Genomic DNA, 14,997 nt, shown 5'->3' with positions numbered 1-14,997 from the left:
TCCCTGAGCACAGAGCTCAGAGGAAGCCATAAGCACCCCTGGGTGAGGACCCTAAACAAACAATTTTAAATGCCATGTACTAAATGGTTCCAGTTACATTAAATGTTCATAATATGAAAATTCACAGGGACAGAGATTCCGAGGTTAATGATCTCGGGCTTGAGGAGGAGAGAAAAGGGTTGGAGAGTGTGTTCTAATGAGTATGCAGCCTCTTTAGTTATAAACACGTGTGGAATTAGACAGTGGGATAGGTGGTAGCACAAGCTTTCGATTCTACAGTGAACTACACACTCTAAAACAGTGAACTGGGGGCTGGAGAAAGGCAAGTGGGCACTTGCTTTGCTTTGGCTGACAACCCAAGTTCGATCCCGGGCATCCCATATGGTCTCCGGAGCACCACCAGGAGTAATCCCTGAGCATTGCCAGGCATTGCTAGGCATGGCCCCCAAACAAAACAAAACAAACAAAAACACAGTAAAGCCAAGCCAGCGAGATAGTAGAGCAGGTAGGGCATTTTCCTTGAACATGGCTAATACATGTTTAATATCGGGCACCCCATATGGTTCCCTCAGCACCACCATGAATGATTCATGAACGTAGAGCCAAGAATAAGCCCTGAGCATCACTGGTTGTGGTCCAAAAACCTAAACACAAACAGGACAGTGAACCACCTGGCCTGCGAAGCACCCAGCAGTAACATTGTTTCAAGAAGAAAAATAGTTTCTAACCTAAAGCCAATATTCCCCACTGGTGGAGGGATGTAAACCAAATACAAACATGAAAGTTCTTAAGTTTGCAACTGTACCTCACGGTGATTCACTAATAAAAATTTAAATAAATAAATAAATAAATAAAAAGCCAATATCCCCTTTATAAGGATAAAACACACCACAAACCTATTCAGATTCTTCCCTTAAATTTTTCTTCACTTTCTTCACTCTTACTAATATTACATTTGTAGGATTTAGCGATTTCATCTAAATCATAAATGTATTAGCAAAGAATTATTCATAGTGTTAAATTTAATTTTCTATATACCTATAAAAAAAGAACAAGTTTTTGAAAAAACAGTTCATACTTTATCGAGCTGCTTTATGATTTTGTGGAATTCCAGTTTAGTTCTTATTCACCCATATATCTTTTGGTGTCATCACCTCTACAATTAAAAAGAAAATGTAATCTATCCCAAATATCAGGTGAACAAAGAGACATAGTCAGGGAACAGCAAATAGCCAATGTCATCAGAACTGAAGATTTGGTCCATGGGCAAGAGGAGTGACAGTACAGAGAGAAGGCTGCTTGCCTAGTGCATGGCAGACCCAGGTTTGATCCCCGGCATACCCTGTGGTTTCCCAAGCCCTGTCAGGAGTGATCCCTGAGCAAAAAGCCAGGAATAAGTCCTGAGCAACACTGGGTGGGCTCCCTCACACACACAAAAAAATTTATCTATAGAACTGAGCTTACAAGGTGGTGGGTGCGAGGGGTACTTGGGACAGCGGTAAACAGGAAGAGTCTCTCTGATGCTGGGTGTGGGACTGGTATGACAATATTGTAAATCCCAGAACCTAAATAAAAATGGTTTAAAGGGGGCTAGAGTGATAGCACAGCGGGTAGGGCGTTTGCCTTGCATGCAGCCGACCCGGGTTCGATCCCCGGCATCCCATATGGTCCCCCAAGCACCACCAGGAATAATTCCTGAGTGCAAAGCCAGGAGTAACCCCTGTGTATCGCCGGGTGTGACCCAAAAAGAAAAAAACAAACAAACAAAAAAAGAGGTCAAACCCTTGGCCTTTGATTGCAAGACTGCGGTAACTATGGCAGGCAGAGAGAAGGGGAAGGGAGAGGAGGAGGCAGACTAGAAATGACCTAGGACAAATGACACGGGACAGTGGGAGAGGGTTATCAGCCCTGTGGTGAAGGTGCAGTTACTGTTTATCAAAACCGTGAAAATATACTCAGCTCAATAACCATGTTACCTAGGGGCTAGAGCGATAGCACAGCGGGAAGGGCGTTTGCCTTGCATGCAGCCGACCCGGGTTCGATCCCCGGCATCCCATATGGTCCCCCAAGCACCACCAGGAATAATTCCTGAGTGCAAAGCCAGGAGTAACCCCTGAGCATCGCTGGGTGTCACCCAAAACGCAAAAAAAACCCAAAAAAACAAAAACAACAACAACAACAAAAGAACCATGTTACCTAAACTAAAGAAAAATTAAAAAGACATACTGGGGGCCACAATGACAGCACAGCAGGTAGGGCATTTGCCTTGCACACAAGCTACCCAGGTTCAATCCCAGGCACCCCTTATGGTCCCCCACGCACTGCCAGGAGTGATTCCTGAGTTCAGAGCCAGGAGAAACCCCGTGAACATCTCCAGGTGAGCATCGTCCTCCCACCAAAAAAAAAAAAAAAAAAAAGAAAGAAATACTATGCATATGGACCAGAGAAAAGGGGGTGGCTCCTAGCAGGGAGCTGAAGGCAATCCTGAGCTGAGCCCTAAAACCGGAGCAGACACTGTCACACTCCATGTCAGTGTTTTCCTGTTTGGCCAGGCGAAGAGGACAGCAGTCTGCAGCCACTAAGAGCTCTGGGTCACGGGCCGGAGCAATAGTACAGCAGGGAGGGCGTTTGCCTTGTACACAGCCGACCCGAGTTAAATCTCTGGCATCCCATATGGTCCCCTGAGCACCGCCAGAAATAATTCCCGAGTGCAGAGCCAGGAGTGACCCCTGAGCATCGCTGGGTGTGACCCAAAAAGTAAAACAAATAAAAAAAAAGTCTAGGTCAGTGTTTCCCAAAGCAGAGATGCCAGCATAGGGTGGATCGGAGGAGGAAGCTCACTGGACCCACCCAGAGGTGCAACTGGGAGCTTTGTTTATTCCACTAGAAAAGGCAGATTTCCAGGAGGGCACAGGGTAATTATTTTTCTGGTAGGCAAACCAGGCTTGTCTGATTTGCTTGTTTGGAGGCTACACCAGGCAGCATTAGGGACTACTCCTGGTGGGCTTGGGGGACCATCGAGTGCCGGTGATTGAGCCTGGGCTGGCCATGTGCAAGACAAGCGCCTTACCCGCTGTACTATCTCTACAGCCATCAGAATGTCTTTTTCTTAGGGCTCAGTTTCTGGTCAGATGTGGACTTGGGGGAGAAAGAAAAAGCTCGGACTAGAACTGAGGTGCTAGCCACGGGGTCCAGGGAGCAAGGGGTGTCTCTGGCCTGCGGGGTCAGAGTGGGCAGCCAGGATGTATGAGGGCAGAGGCCCTTAAGGAGGATGGCCTGGACCAGAGCAATGAAAGATGCCTCGAATTCTCCTTCAGTGGCGTTCTCATCCCCCCGGCCAGGAAGAAGGCACCAAAGCTTCCACCAGAGTTCCTCTCACCATTTCCCTTAGGAAATCAGGCTCGATTTTAATTTTGTGGGAGCTGTTACTGCTATTTGGGGGTCTACTCAGTGGTACTCAGGGATCACTCCTGGTGGGGTTGAGACCCTATGCGGTGCCGAGGGTCAGACCGGGATTGGCCGTGTACAAGGCAAGAACCTTACTCCACCCCTGCAATATCTCTGCAGTCTGGCCTTTATTGTTATTATTTTCCCGGCTTTTCACTGTCTTTTTTAAGTAGGCCCAGTCACCAGAAGGTTCTTTCCTATACTAAGAGGAGCTAAACCCCCTTATAGCTGCCGCCTGCTGGACTTCCCCCAGCTCATCCTCTGCCCAATTGGCAGCCCTCCAGTATGTGAAAACAACATCCTTTTATGTCTCCTCTTTTCCGAGTGACATATGTCTGGTTTCTTCTTCCTCGGCAAATGTGCTTTGCAGAGCACAACGGCCGCTCCTGGAATTGGTGTTTACGGTAACGGAGCTGCAGCCGAGCCTGACTCAGCACCCCCAGCCCCTCACGGTGCAGCGGCTGACCTTACCCGCGCCCGCTCTCTCTCTGGGCCTCGGACATCGAAGGCTCTGCAGGGGCTGGGAGCACTTGGGGTGTTCTGCTAGGGCTGTCAGCAAGCAAAACTTTTTCTTGGGGGGTGTTGGATGGGATTGGGCAACACCCAGTGATACTCAGGGGTTACTCCTGACTCCACACTCAGGAATTACTCCTGGTGGTGCATATAGAAACTCCTGTTTCTCTTATATGTGAAAAAATTTCTTGCTGTTTCTTTTGGGGTCCAAGGCCAGGTATGTTTAGGGCTTACTCCAGGCTGGACTCAGAGGGCTTTTTGGGGTGCCAGGGATCCAACCCAGGTTAGCCGCCTTCCAGGCAAAAACACCTTACCTCTATATTATTGCTCCAGGCCCTGTATGTGAAACAATTTAAAGGGGAAACTCAAACTATTTCAAAGATAAAGGCTCAAGGATAAACCAGTTATGGAGTGACCCAAGAGACTTTGCTTTTTTGCCTCTCCCTTAAGAGCAGGACTGTGAGAAGTCAGTGCCTTTGAGGGGAGGAGGCTCCCCCTGGTTCCACACTCCCCTGCAAGGACCTGAGCCAGCGGCTCCCTCTGAGCTGCCTGCTGCCCTCTGGTGGTGAACTTTTGCAACAGCTCCCAAGAGAGTCTTGGAAGACGGCAATTGAAAGGACTTGAGGGAGGAACGGAGGGCAGCTCCCCAGGTGGCAGACGCCTGCAGGAAAGCTGCAGAAAGGAAAGGTGAAAACAAAGGAAATGGAAGAGTTCCGTTCATAAGAGATAAGGGGGGCTGGAGTGATAGCACAGTGGGGAGGGAGTTTGCCTTGCACACAGCAGACCTGGGTTTGATCCTGAGCATCCCATAAAGTCCCCTGGGCACTGCCAGGAGTAATTTCTGAGTGCAGAGCCAGGAGTAACCCCTGTGCACCGCCGGGTGTGGCAGAGAGAGAGAGAGAGAGAGAGAGAGAGAGAGAGAGAGAGAGAGAGAGAGAGAGAGAGAGAGAGAGAGAGAGGGAGGGAGGGAGGGAGGGAGGGAGGGAGGGAGGGAGGGAGAGAGAGAGAGAGAGAGAGAGAGAGAGAGAGAGAGAGAGAGAGAGAGAGATCTACTCCCTTATTCCTCACGGGAGGTCAGCAAAGGCCGTCTGCAGCCAGCCGGGCTCCTAGGATGCCGACCCTCTTTCTCCTACAGTCAAGCCCCATTTGGGGACCTTCACACAAACCACAGAACACACGCAAGGGACTTAACCCCTTCTGGGCATGCACTGGAGCCTAGAAAAGATCTGTTCCTTTAAAGCAGTCATGGGTGCCTGGGTCTCTGCCCCACCCTGTTTTTCACCCTCAACTCAGGGCAGAGTCCTGCTCACTGAACTTTCACGGAGAAGAAACAAAGGCTAAAGGTATTGGAATTTTGTGGCTCTTTGGGGGCCACACCTGGTAGTGCTCAGGGCTTACTCCTGGCTCTGCACTCGGGGACACTGGGGGTGCCAGGGATTGAACTCAGGTTGGCTGCGTGCAAGGCAAGCGCCGTCCCCGCTGCACTGTGGCTTGGGCCTGACTAAGGATGTCTGAGAAGAATGGGTAAGTCATCTCACTTGGGCAAGCCCGCCTGTCCCCAGTTCTGGGGCTGCTCAGGAAGATAGTCGGGAACATTCTGGCAAGACCTAGTAGGGCTGCGGGTGTGTCCTGAAGGCAGCAGGCCCTTAGCCTAGAGGTTCAGAGGTTCAGTACGGTACGACCCTCCATGCTAAAACCCCTGTGGGAGAAGGCTCAGACGGCTTCACTTCAGAACAGTGCTTTTTCGGGGGAAGGGTTTTTCTAGAAGAATGCGAGACAGGAGAACTCAGCTAACACCTTCCTTTTATGGCCCCTGGGATGAGTCAGAAGAATAGGGCCAGATTTCTCCATTTCTTGCCAGGGAGGGGAGGATTGCATTTCAAAAGGACTTAAAACAATTAGCCATCCCCAACCCCCCAATCACACCTCCAGAGAAGTAACAGGGTCACCAGCAGAATCCTTCTCAAGGGCAGGAGAGGATGAGGAGAAGGGACCCGGATAGGGAAGAGGTGGAGTGGGGGGGGAAGCTCATCTTTCTTCTCCCCTCTGCTCCCCTCCCCCAGTTTCACGCACATTCTCCTTCCAGTGAAAATATCAGTGTTGGATCTAGAGGGGAGAATTTTCTCTTTTTTCTCAGGGTCCCAGAGAAAGAAGAAAAAGTACCCCCCCCCAAAACACACACACACACACACACATTCCAGCTAATGACAATTGCCTGAGGTTCTCCAAGAAGGCCGGATATGGGGAACTTCACCCAGATAAACCAGAAGCCCCTAAGCAGAGAGTAGGCTGAGTACTCAGACAGGCAATGACTGAGGGTCTCTGCCCCACCCACCCTCTGAGATGCACAGAATCTCTAAGAAAGTAGCCGCCACCCAGGCTGTCCTGAGAGCAGCCCTGGGGGACACCATGGCGCCCAGGCGGGGTCCGTCCAGTGCCCGGGCCTCTTACCTATCTGCATGACTCTCCCGAAGACAGATGTGTTGTCTACCGTGCTGCAGTTCCACCGCCTCTGCCGGAACTGGTACTGGCACTCCTTGATGCCCGTCTTGGCGCCCTCCCCTATGTAGGCCATGTGCTCCTGGTACAGCTGGCACAGTTTCCTCTGGCCGGGAGAGAGCCCCGGAAGCTGACTGCACACAGGCTGGGCGCCGATGATAAACATCTCGGGTCTCTGCACTGGGTTCATAGCTAACGACCTAGAGCAGCAGCGAGTCAGACAACGGAAGGAAGATGGGCAAGTGAGCGAGGGCATGGTGGGGGCACCTCACCCATCCCCGAGGCCAGGTGGGCTGGAAAGTGAGTGAAGACAAGAGGGCAATGTGGGGACACAGAGGCAGGCTCAAGCAGGTGCCGGTGCTGAAGACACACTTAGCTTTGGGATGATGGACAGCACTGCACACCACGGGGGAGCTTTTGTCAGGAAACTAGCTTGTGACCCAAGGAAGGTGCCCAGATGAGGTGGCTCGGACAGACTCTTTATCCTAAAAGCGCCTCCACAGAGGAATCAGACTTATTAGAGGGCAGGACTGATTCATCGTCCTTAGACCAAGGACAGGGCACGTGAAGGAATGCAATAAATTCCCTTTTAATTTTGTTTTGTTTTGGGGCCACAGCCAGTGGTGCTCAGGGGTCACTCCTGCAGGAATCACTCTTGGCAGTGCTCAGGGGGGTCATATGGGATGCCAGGGATCGAACCCAGATCAGTTACATGCAAGTTAAGCACCCAACCCACTGTACTATCTCTCGAGCCCTAAATTCCCTATTAAAAAAGCCAAACCCCCCCTCATGCTTTTACTAGTCTGGTCTGGTCTGGTTTGGTTTAGGTTGGGGCCACACCTGGCTGTGTTCAGGAATTACTCCTGACCCAATGCTCAGAGATGGCTCTTGGCAGTGCTCAGGAGACCATATGGAATGGTGAGGTTAGAGCTGGTCAGTGGCATGTGAGGCAAACGCCCTCCCCACTGTACTCTCTCTCCTTCGCCTTTAAATAGGACGCCATCTCTGTACCTTGCGGTCTATTCGAATGCTGTCTCGGCCATCAGGATCGGCTCAGAGGCTTTCTAACCCGGAATGGAAGTGCCCCATCAGATTGAAAGGTTTGATTTCCCTTCAGAGGGGAAGAGCATGGGCGGGCACAGACCCCGATGCCTGGGGGTACTGGGTGCTGTGGCAAGGCAGCGACAGCAGTGGCCAGGAAGGAAAAACAAGCCACACACGGTCCTAGGAATTCCCCGTCTACACTCTCCCTGCTCCCGCCAGCCAAAAAAGGAAAAATTTTAAAACTTCATATTCTTTTTCTTGCTATTTTTTTTTGGGGGGGGTCACACCCAGCGATGCTCAGGGGTTACTCCTGGCTTTGCACTCAGGAATCACTCCTGGCAGTGCTTGGGGGACCATATGGGATGCCGGGGATCGAACCCGGGTCGGCCACGTGCAAGCCAAACGCCCTACCCGCTGAGCTATCGCTCTGGCCCCCAAACTTCATATTCTTATTGATCCCATTGCAACCAAAGAGCTATTTCGTCCAATCGTAGGTGTGCGCCAAGGAAGGCGGGGGAGGGGGAGCCTGAGGAGGGGCGATGTGTGGGGAGGAAGCTCCAGGCTCTGCCCCGCGCGGGGCTGTCTGGGCGCGGGCGGCTGGGGTGCGCTCACTCACCACCAGGAACTGGCTTCCGCCGGCAGCTGGACCCAGCCGGAGAGGAGCAGAGCAGCGGCCAGTAGCAGCAGGCCGGGCATCCTGGGCCTCGGCCCTCCCCAGCGCCCCGGGCAGACCCCAGGGACCCTCAGCTTCCCAAGCTGGCCTTCCTGGAGGAAACAGAAGGGAAAGGGGAGATCAGCAGGGGATGACACCAGAGAAGGGGGGGCAGGTGCATCTAAGTCCCATTCCACTCACCCCTGCCCGCTCCCCCAAGGAGAATTGACCCTTTTCTGCTGCTGCAGTGGGCGGGCGGGGGCCCACCCTACTCCGGAACCCGCCCTTGGGAGAGGCTGGGCTGAGCACCTGGAAGGACCATCTGGGACCCAGTCCTGCCGGGAACAGGGCTGCTGAACGCTGCTCGGGCACTGGCCAGCCGGGCATCCCCTCCCTCTGCCGTCCTTCCGACCCGGGCTGTGAACTCGCCCACCTCCGGCTCCCCCCGACACGTTGCAGGAGCCAGCCCTGCTGCCTCCGGCTTCCAGGAGGGAGGCCGGGATTCCCACTTCCTTGGGGTCCCTCCTCTGAGACGCGGCGAGGCCAGGCAGTACACGGAGTCAGTCCCTAAGGCTCTGGCGGGGGCTTCCCGAGCTCCCTCACCTGCCCCTCTGCAGCTTAAGTCACTCCAGGGGCAGCGCGGTCGGCTTCTGTCTGCACCCTTCGCCGGGAACATCTGCGCGGGGTGCAAACATCTGCGCCCCGCAAACCGTCGCCCAGACCAGCCGGCCCGTCCCTCGGCGCCCGCCCCACGTCGTGGAAACTGGCGCTGGTGCCCGGCCCCGCCGCCTTCCCTCGGACCCCACAGACACGCGGAGCCCGGGGCAGACGCGTGAAGACGCCCCATCCACGCTCCCCCACCTCGCCCGGGCAGGGCGTGACCCCGCGCCTCCAGCGACCGTTCCCGGGGGATCCCCGAGCCGGCGCGCCCCGCCGCCCCCAGCGGCTCACCTCCAGGCTCCCGGGGAGGGCGTGGCGGGAGCTCCGGGCCGTCGGTCCCAGGGCTCCCGGGAAGCTGGGGCTCAGCCCGCTCCCCACCCCCTTTTGGCTGGGCCGCCCGAGGTCTCAGCCGGGGCGGGGGGCACCAACAGGCAGGTGTGTGGGGCCGGCGGGTGGGGGGGCGGGGGGGGGGGCGGATCAAAGGCGCGAGGCGCCCCAGCGCCTTTGTCATGCAGAGCTGGCTGGGAAATGATCCGGCCTCCAGCCCCCGCGACTAACAGCTCCACACCCTACTTTCCGCACAGACCTCGCGGGCGCTAAAGCAGCCTCCTCCCCCCCCTCCCCGCTACCCCCATAAATCCTCCCATCCCTCGGGGGCAGGAGGTCTGTGAATGCACCGGCTGGAACCGCGAGAGATGGAGCAAAGATAGGCCTGGCACCAGGAGCTAATGGCTTTATGGAGGGGAGGGGACCAGGTCCAGAGCCGGGAGGACAAGAGAAAAGCTTCAAAGAGCCGGTTTCCTTGTCCAAACATCCTCCACTCCACCTCCAGTGCCTCTTGGGGACCGAGACTCCAAGCGGCCCTTTCCCGGGGGTCCTTCTTCCTCCCTGCTGCCCCCACCCCTCTGCTCGCCCTCCCGATCCCGGACACTGCTTATTCTCACGGTGCACCCCCAGATCAGAGCTCTCCTATCACCCCCTCTTTCCAGGCTCTGTGAGTCCTGGGCTCAGTCGGGGCCTGGGCTGGGGTGGGGGTCCACGGCGGGAGGGGTTGTTTCTGAACCCACCACCCTGAACTTCCGGCAGACGCTCAGGGCCCTGAAAACTATACTTGAACAACTTGTGAAAGAAAACGAAAAGACTTCGGAATGCGTGGTGGTGGCTTCTTCCTCTGCCTTCCAGATGTGTGGGGGCGGGAGCTCCCCCTCCCCCCGACACTCGGAGACACACACCCCTTCTGGTGGGCAGCTGTGGCCGCCCCCTGAGCGATCACAGGGCTCGGGCCAGCAGCAGGCTGGCGGCTGTGTCCCCTCCCGCAGTGCGGGAAGCAGGGCACCGGCTGGCCTAGGTCTCATTAACCGGAGCTGGAGGGAACTTTGGGGCTCTGCCTGGGAGGGAGAGAGGGAGGGAGGGAGGGAGGGAGGGAGGGAGGGAGGGAGGGAGGGAGAGAGGGAGCTTGGGACTGGGTGAGCAAGCACCCTTCTGGGAAGCCCAGCCTGAGGCTGGCAGGGCTGCAGGGAACAGCATCAGGGAGGGAACTCCAGGATGGAGCAAAAAAGATCCAGGAAATGGGGCTGGAGGCATAGCACAGCAGATAAGGCGTTTGTCTCGAAAGCAGCAGACCAGGGTTCTATTCCCGGCATCCCGTATGGTCCCCAGAGCACCGCCAGGAGTGATTTCTGAGAGCAGAGCTCGGGTTAAGTCCTGCGCGCAGTGCAGCCTGGCGTGTGGCCCAAGAAAAGATCCAGGAAATGAGGCGGGTCCTCCAAGCCCTCCAAGCCCTCCGGCTACTTTGGTTATCTCTACAGATTTCCAGAGACTTTCCTTGAAGGACTCCGGGTCCCCAGGGAAGCTGTGAGCACTCCAGAGTCACCCCCAGGAGGAAGGTGGCGAGAGGGGGTTCTCAGAGGGTCCCAGACAGCTGTGGTCCCCTCCCTTTCCACCGCCTTGCATGCGGCCAACCGTGGCTCAATCTCAGCATCCCATATGGTCCCCAGAGCTAACTCCTGATTTCCAATCTGTAATTCCAATCCCTAAGCACAGAGAGCACAGAGCCAGGAGTAAGCTCTGAGCACTGGTGAGTGTGACCCCCAGTCACAAAAGCCAGCTCCCCACTTCTTCCAGATACTTAGGCATCAGCCCCTCGCTGGGCCATCTGGCCCTCCGAACAGAGAAAGACAATGAAGAGAATGAAGAGCAGGAGGAAAAGAAAGTGGGGCGAGAATGGAGGACAAGGTGAGTGCCAGTCCGTGCAAAAAGTCATCCTCCAGCCCTCTCCCAGCCGGGTGCTGTGCAGAGTCCAGATCTCGGTGACCCCTGAGGGTGCATATTTGAAAACAGGAATTCCAGGCTCTCTTCCTACTCATTTGGATGTGGTCCCCACTTTTCATTATCCCCGGGGTCCTGGTTCAACCCCCCCAACACACACACACCCTCCCAAGACCAAGGAGAAGTCCTGGGATAAGGTAAGTGGAGGTGAGCCCGGGGTCAGAGTGGAAGCAGAGCAAGGAGGGTGCTTGCCTCCAAGGCAGTGGACCTAGGCTCCATCTTGGGTGCCCCATAGGATCCCTTGTGCCCTGCCAGGAGTAATCCCTGAGTGAGGCACCACGAGTGAGCCCTGAGCATCACCAAGTACAGCCATCCCCCAGAGAAACCCAAAAAAGTGAGTTGACGCACACCACACCTCTCTCCCGAAAGGGGTCTCAAGTAGTGCCTGATGACCACGCAACTCAGGGTGTTGACAAGGCTCGGCAGACAACAGCAGTTCACAGAAACCCCGCTCTGGGCATTCAGGACTGACTTCCACTTCTCCCTCAGGTTGCTGGGGAGTGGCCAGCCCTGGCCTTCCACCTGTCCCTTCCCCACGGAGACAGCTGTCCTGAGGCACACCCAGAACTAAAAGCCCGGAGAAGCCCCTTCTCACAGTCAGGAGGCTAATCCTTTCTCGGTGCCCCTTGAGCTGTGAGATCAGAACAGTACACGTGCAGGGCCCGAGAGAGCCCGGGGCTCCCGGCGCTGGCCTTGCAGCAGACCCGGTTCTGATGGACGGACCATCTCAGTCACATTCAGAAAGGAGAACCACCTCATGCAGGGGAACCCTGGAGGCGGAGACACTGCAGTGTCCACCCCTCCCCGCAGCCCGCCTGATTTGCATCACTGCAGAGAATGACTCTGCATGCATTCCACAGCACTTCACACACCCCTCCTAAAACCTACAGGGGCTGGGGCTGGAGAGCTAAGACAGCCAGGAGGGTGCTTGCTTCACACGGTCCATCCAGTTGATTCCCTGCATCCCATCTGGTACTCTGAGCACCTCCAGGAGTAACTCCTGAGCCTTGCTGGGTGTGGCCCCCAAACAAAACAAACAAACAACCAAAGTGCCAAATAAACATGGGGCTCATTCATCCTCTTCCCCGTGTTCACGGCGGCACACGCCTTCCACTCTGACACGGGCTCAGAGCTGGGCCGACAGCCTTAGAGCTCTGACACCAGTTTTCCCACCATACTATTTAATACCAGAAACTTTCCTTTCTTTGCTTGTTTGGTTTGTTTTATGGCTTACTCCTGGCTCTGTACCTGGATATCAGTCCTGGCAGGGCCGAGGGTCCATGTGTGGTGCTGGGGGTTGCACCAGGGCCGGCCACATGCAAGGAGTCACCCATGCATTCTACTATTGCTCCAACCCTTTTTTTTTTTCTTTTTGGGTCACACCCGGCGACGCACAGGGGTTACTCCTGGCTTTGCACTCACTCCCTGGTGGTGCTCGAGGGACCATATGGGATGCTGGGAATCAAACCCAGGTCGGCCTCCTGCAAGGCAAACACCCTATCCGCTGTGCTATCTCCCCAGCACCCCCTTTCCTTTTTAAAAAGCACAGTTCTTTACCCACTCCAAATGTGCCAGCCTCGCTCCATTTTCCGTCCGCTTTTTTGTTTTGTTTTCGGCTGCACCCCACTCTGCTGCGTTCAGCAATCACTCCTGGGGGTGCTTGGGGAAACATATGGGATATTGGGGCTAGACCCTGGTCAGTGCATGCCTGGCAAATGCGCTACCCTCTGTCCTATAGCTCCAGGCCCTCCCTCTCACTTTTCTTGAGTTTTCCATTGTTGGGGGTCTCTTCTGATCTCTTTGACTTCTAAAGCAAGCATGGTTCCTTGCCTCCTTTCCCAACACCTCATTTGGAACCTCTCCCAGGTCCTAAGTCTGTGCGTAAGCCTTGCTTCTATCCCAAAATGTCATTTGATGAGTCAACACCAGCTGCTTTTCCTCACTCACTAGCGGTTTCCTTAGCGCTTCAGAACACAGGGCCAGAGTGTCAGTACAGCCAGTAGGGTGACTGCGTTGCATATGGCCAACACAGGTCTTATCCCTGGGTCCTGTGGTCCCCTGAGCCCTGCAGGGGGTGATCCTTGAACTCAGAGCCAGGAGTAAGCTTTGAGCACTGCCATGTGTGGCCTCCAAGAATACAGATAGCCCTGAGGCATAGTTCAGGGGGGAGGGTACTTGCTTTACATGCAGCTGGCCTGGTTTGGATCTCCTGCATCCCTTAAGGTCCCCTGAGCCCTGCCAGGAGTAATTCCTGAGCATAAAGCCAAGACTACGCCCAGAGCACAGATTGGCGTCCCCCCCACACACACCACTATACACAAACAACAACAACTGCACTGTAGCACTGCACTGTCATCCCGTTGTTCATTGATTGGCTCGAGTGGGCACCAATAACGTCTCCATTGTGAGACTTGTTGTTACTGTTTTTGGCATATTGAATATGCCACGGGGAGCTTGCCAGGCTCTGCCGTGCGGGCGGGATCCTATCAGTAGCTTGCCGGGCTCTCTGAGAGGGACGGAGGAATCGAACCTGGGTCGGCCGCATGCAAGGCAAACGCCCTACCCACTCACTGTGTTATCCCTCCAGCCCAACCACAACCACAACCACAACTACAACAACAAGAATGCAGAGGTCTAGCGTGCATTTCCCTGTCCCACATGCTGCCTTGGGGTCGTGTATCTTTCTTTTGGGGGAGGGTTAGACTTGCGCCTCATCTGACGGGGCTCAGGAGCTTCTCCTAGCAGTGATCCGGAGATCAAGCACGATGCCAGAGATCAAACCCAGGTCAACTGCACTCAAGGCAAGTGCCGATCCCCTGTCCTATTGGAGAAGTGAGAAATAAGGCTGGTATTTTTGTTGTTGATGTTGCCTTTAATTTAAAAAAGGCTCAAAGTTCTCTTTGAACCTACTGTAAATAAAAGGCTTCCGCTTACACCCGCTGCTTCTCCTCATGCCCCACCGCGTGTCAGGCATTTGACCTAGCAGCATCACTGGGTGACAGAGCGGGTGCTTGGTTGATTACCGGGGACAAGAGAACGAACATTTGTTAAGCTGGCAACATGACTGAATGAAGTGCTTTATAGCGATTTCCCCCTCACTTAATCTTCACTAAATTTCTACGTGCTACAAGCCATTATTGTCCTCATTTTTAATGCAGTGAAACTGAGGTATCAAGAGGTTCAGTCACTCCATGCACAGAGGTTACTCCTGGCGGTGCTCAGGGGACCATATGGCATTCTGAGTGTCGAACCCAGGTCGGCTGCGTGCAAGGCAAACGTACAACCCACTGTGCTATTGCTCCAGCTCGTTCTCTGGTTCTTTGAAGGGAAAATCACAAACTCAGGTCTTTGGTCTTTAATCAGACATTGTCTCAATCAATTTACTTCCTTTTTCGTCCTTTTATAGTCTGCAATTCCTAAACTTAGTCTCTTCTATTAGTTGGCTGGTGACATCTGTGGTGTCTAGAACTTGAATCACTGGACCAGGGAAAGCTGGAATACAAGTTTCCCACTGCTTTAAGAAGACAAAATCAGACCAGAGGATAAGTTTTGTGTATTTTTAAACACTGTAAAGTGAAAGTATAATATTGTAATAATGTTTTAAGCTCAAGCAGGTTCTGTCTAAATTAAATGTTTTTATGTGTCTTAGAAGTATTCCAGAGAATATTAAAAATATACACAAAATTTAAAAAAAAAAAAAAAGAGGTTCAGTCACTTGCTCCAACAGCAATTGGCTCTACCCTTTAGAATCAAAATCTGTTTTGCTCCGCCCAACCCCAGAGGTGCATCTCATCCTAGTACTCCTAGAGAATGAGGACTTCTCTGCCTTCCTTCTCCGCCCACTGCAGCACCCC

The 14,997-nt window shown here is 54.1% G+C and overlaps 1 protein-coding gene across 1 annotated transcript in view; it reads right to left on the bottom strand.

Moving 5' to 3' along the window:
- WNT5B (Wnt family member 5B) overlaps positions 1 to 14,997 on the bottom strand; it is a 167,389-nt gene that overhangs the window by 12,961 nt on the left and 139,431 nt on the right. Inside the window, exons 2-3 of the mRNA XM_055141724.1 lie at positions 8,120 to 8,268; positions 6,412 to 6,659 (exon numbers count right to left, since the gene is read on the bottom strand). Of these exons, the coding sequence (XP_054997699.1) occupies positions 6,412 to 6,659; positions 8,120 to 8,268 (397 nt within the window). The remainder of the gene's footprint in view (positions 1 to 6,411; positions 6,660 to 8,119; positions 8,269 to 14,997) is intronic.

This window comes from Sorex araneus, chromosome 6 (genome assembly GCF_027595985.1).
Source record: "Sorex araneus isolate mSorAra2 chromosome 6, mSorAra2.pri, whole genome shotgun sequence".
NCBI classification, from domain to species: domain Eukaryota; kingdom Metazoa; phylum Chordata; class Mammalia; order Eulipotyphla; family Soricidae; genus Sorex; species Sorex araneus.
Note: the sequence above shows the minus strand (reverse complement) of the source record. Positions and strands in the feature narration are given on the sequence as shown.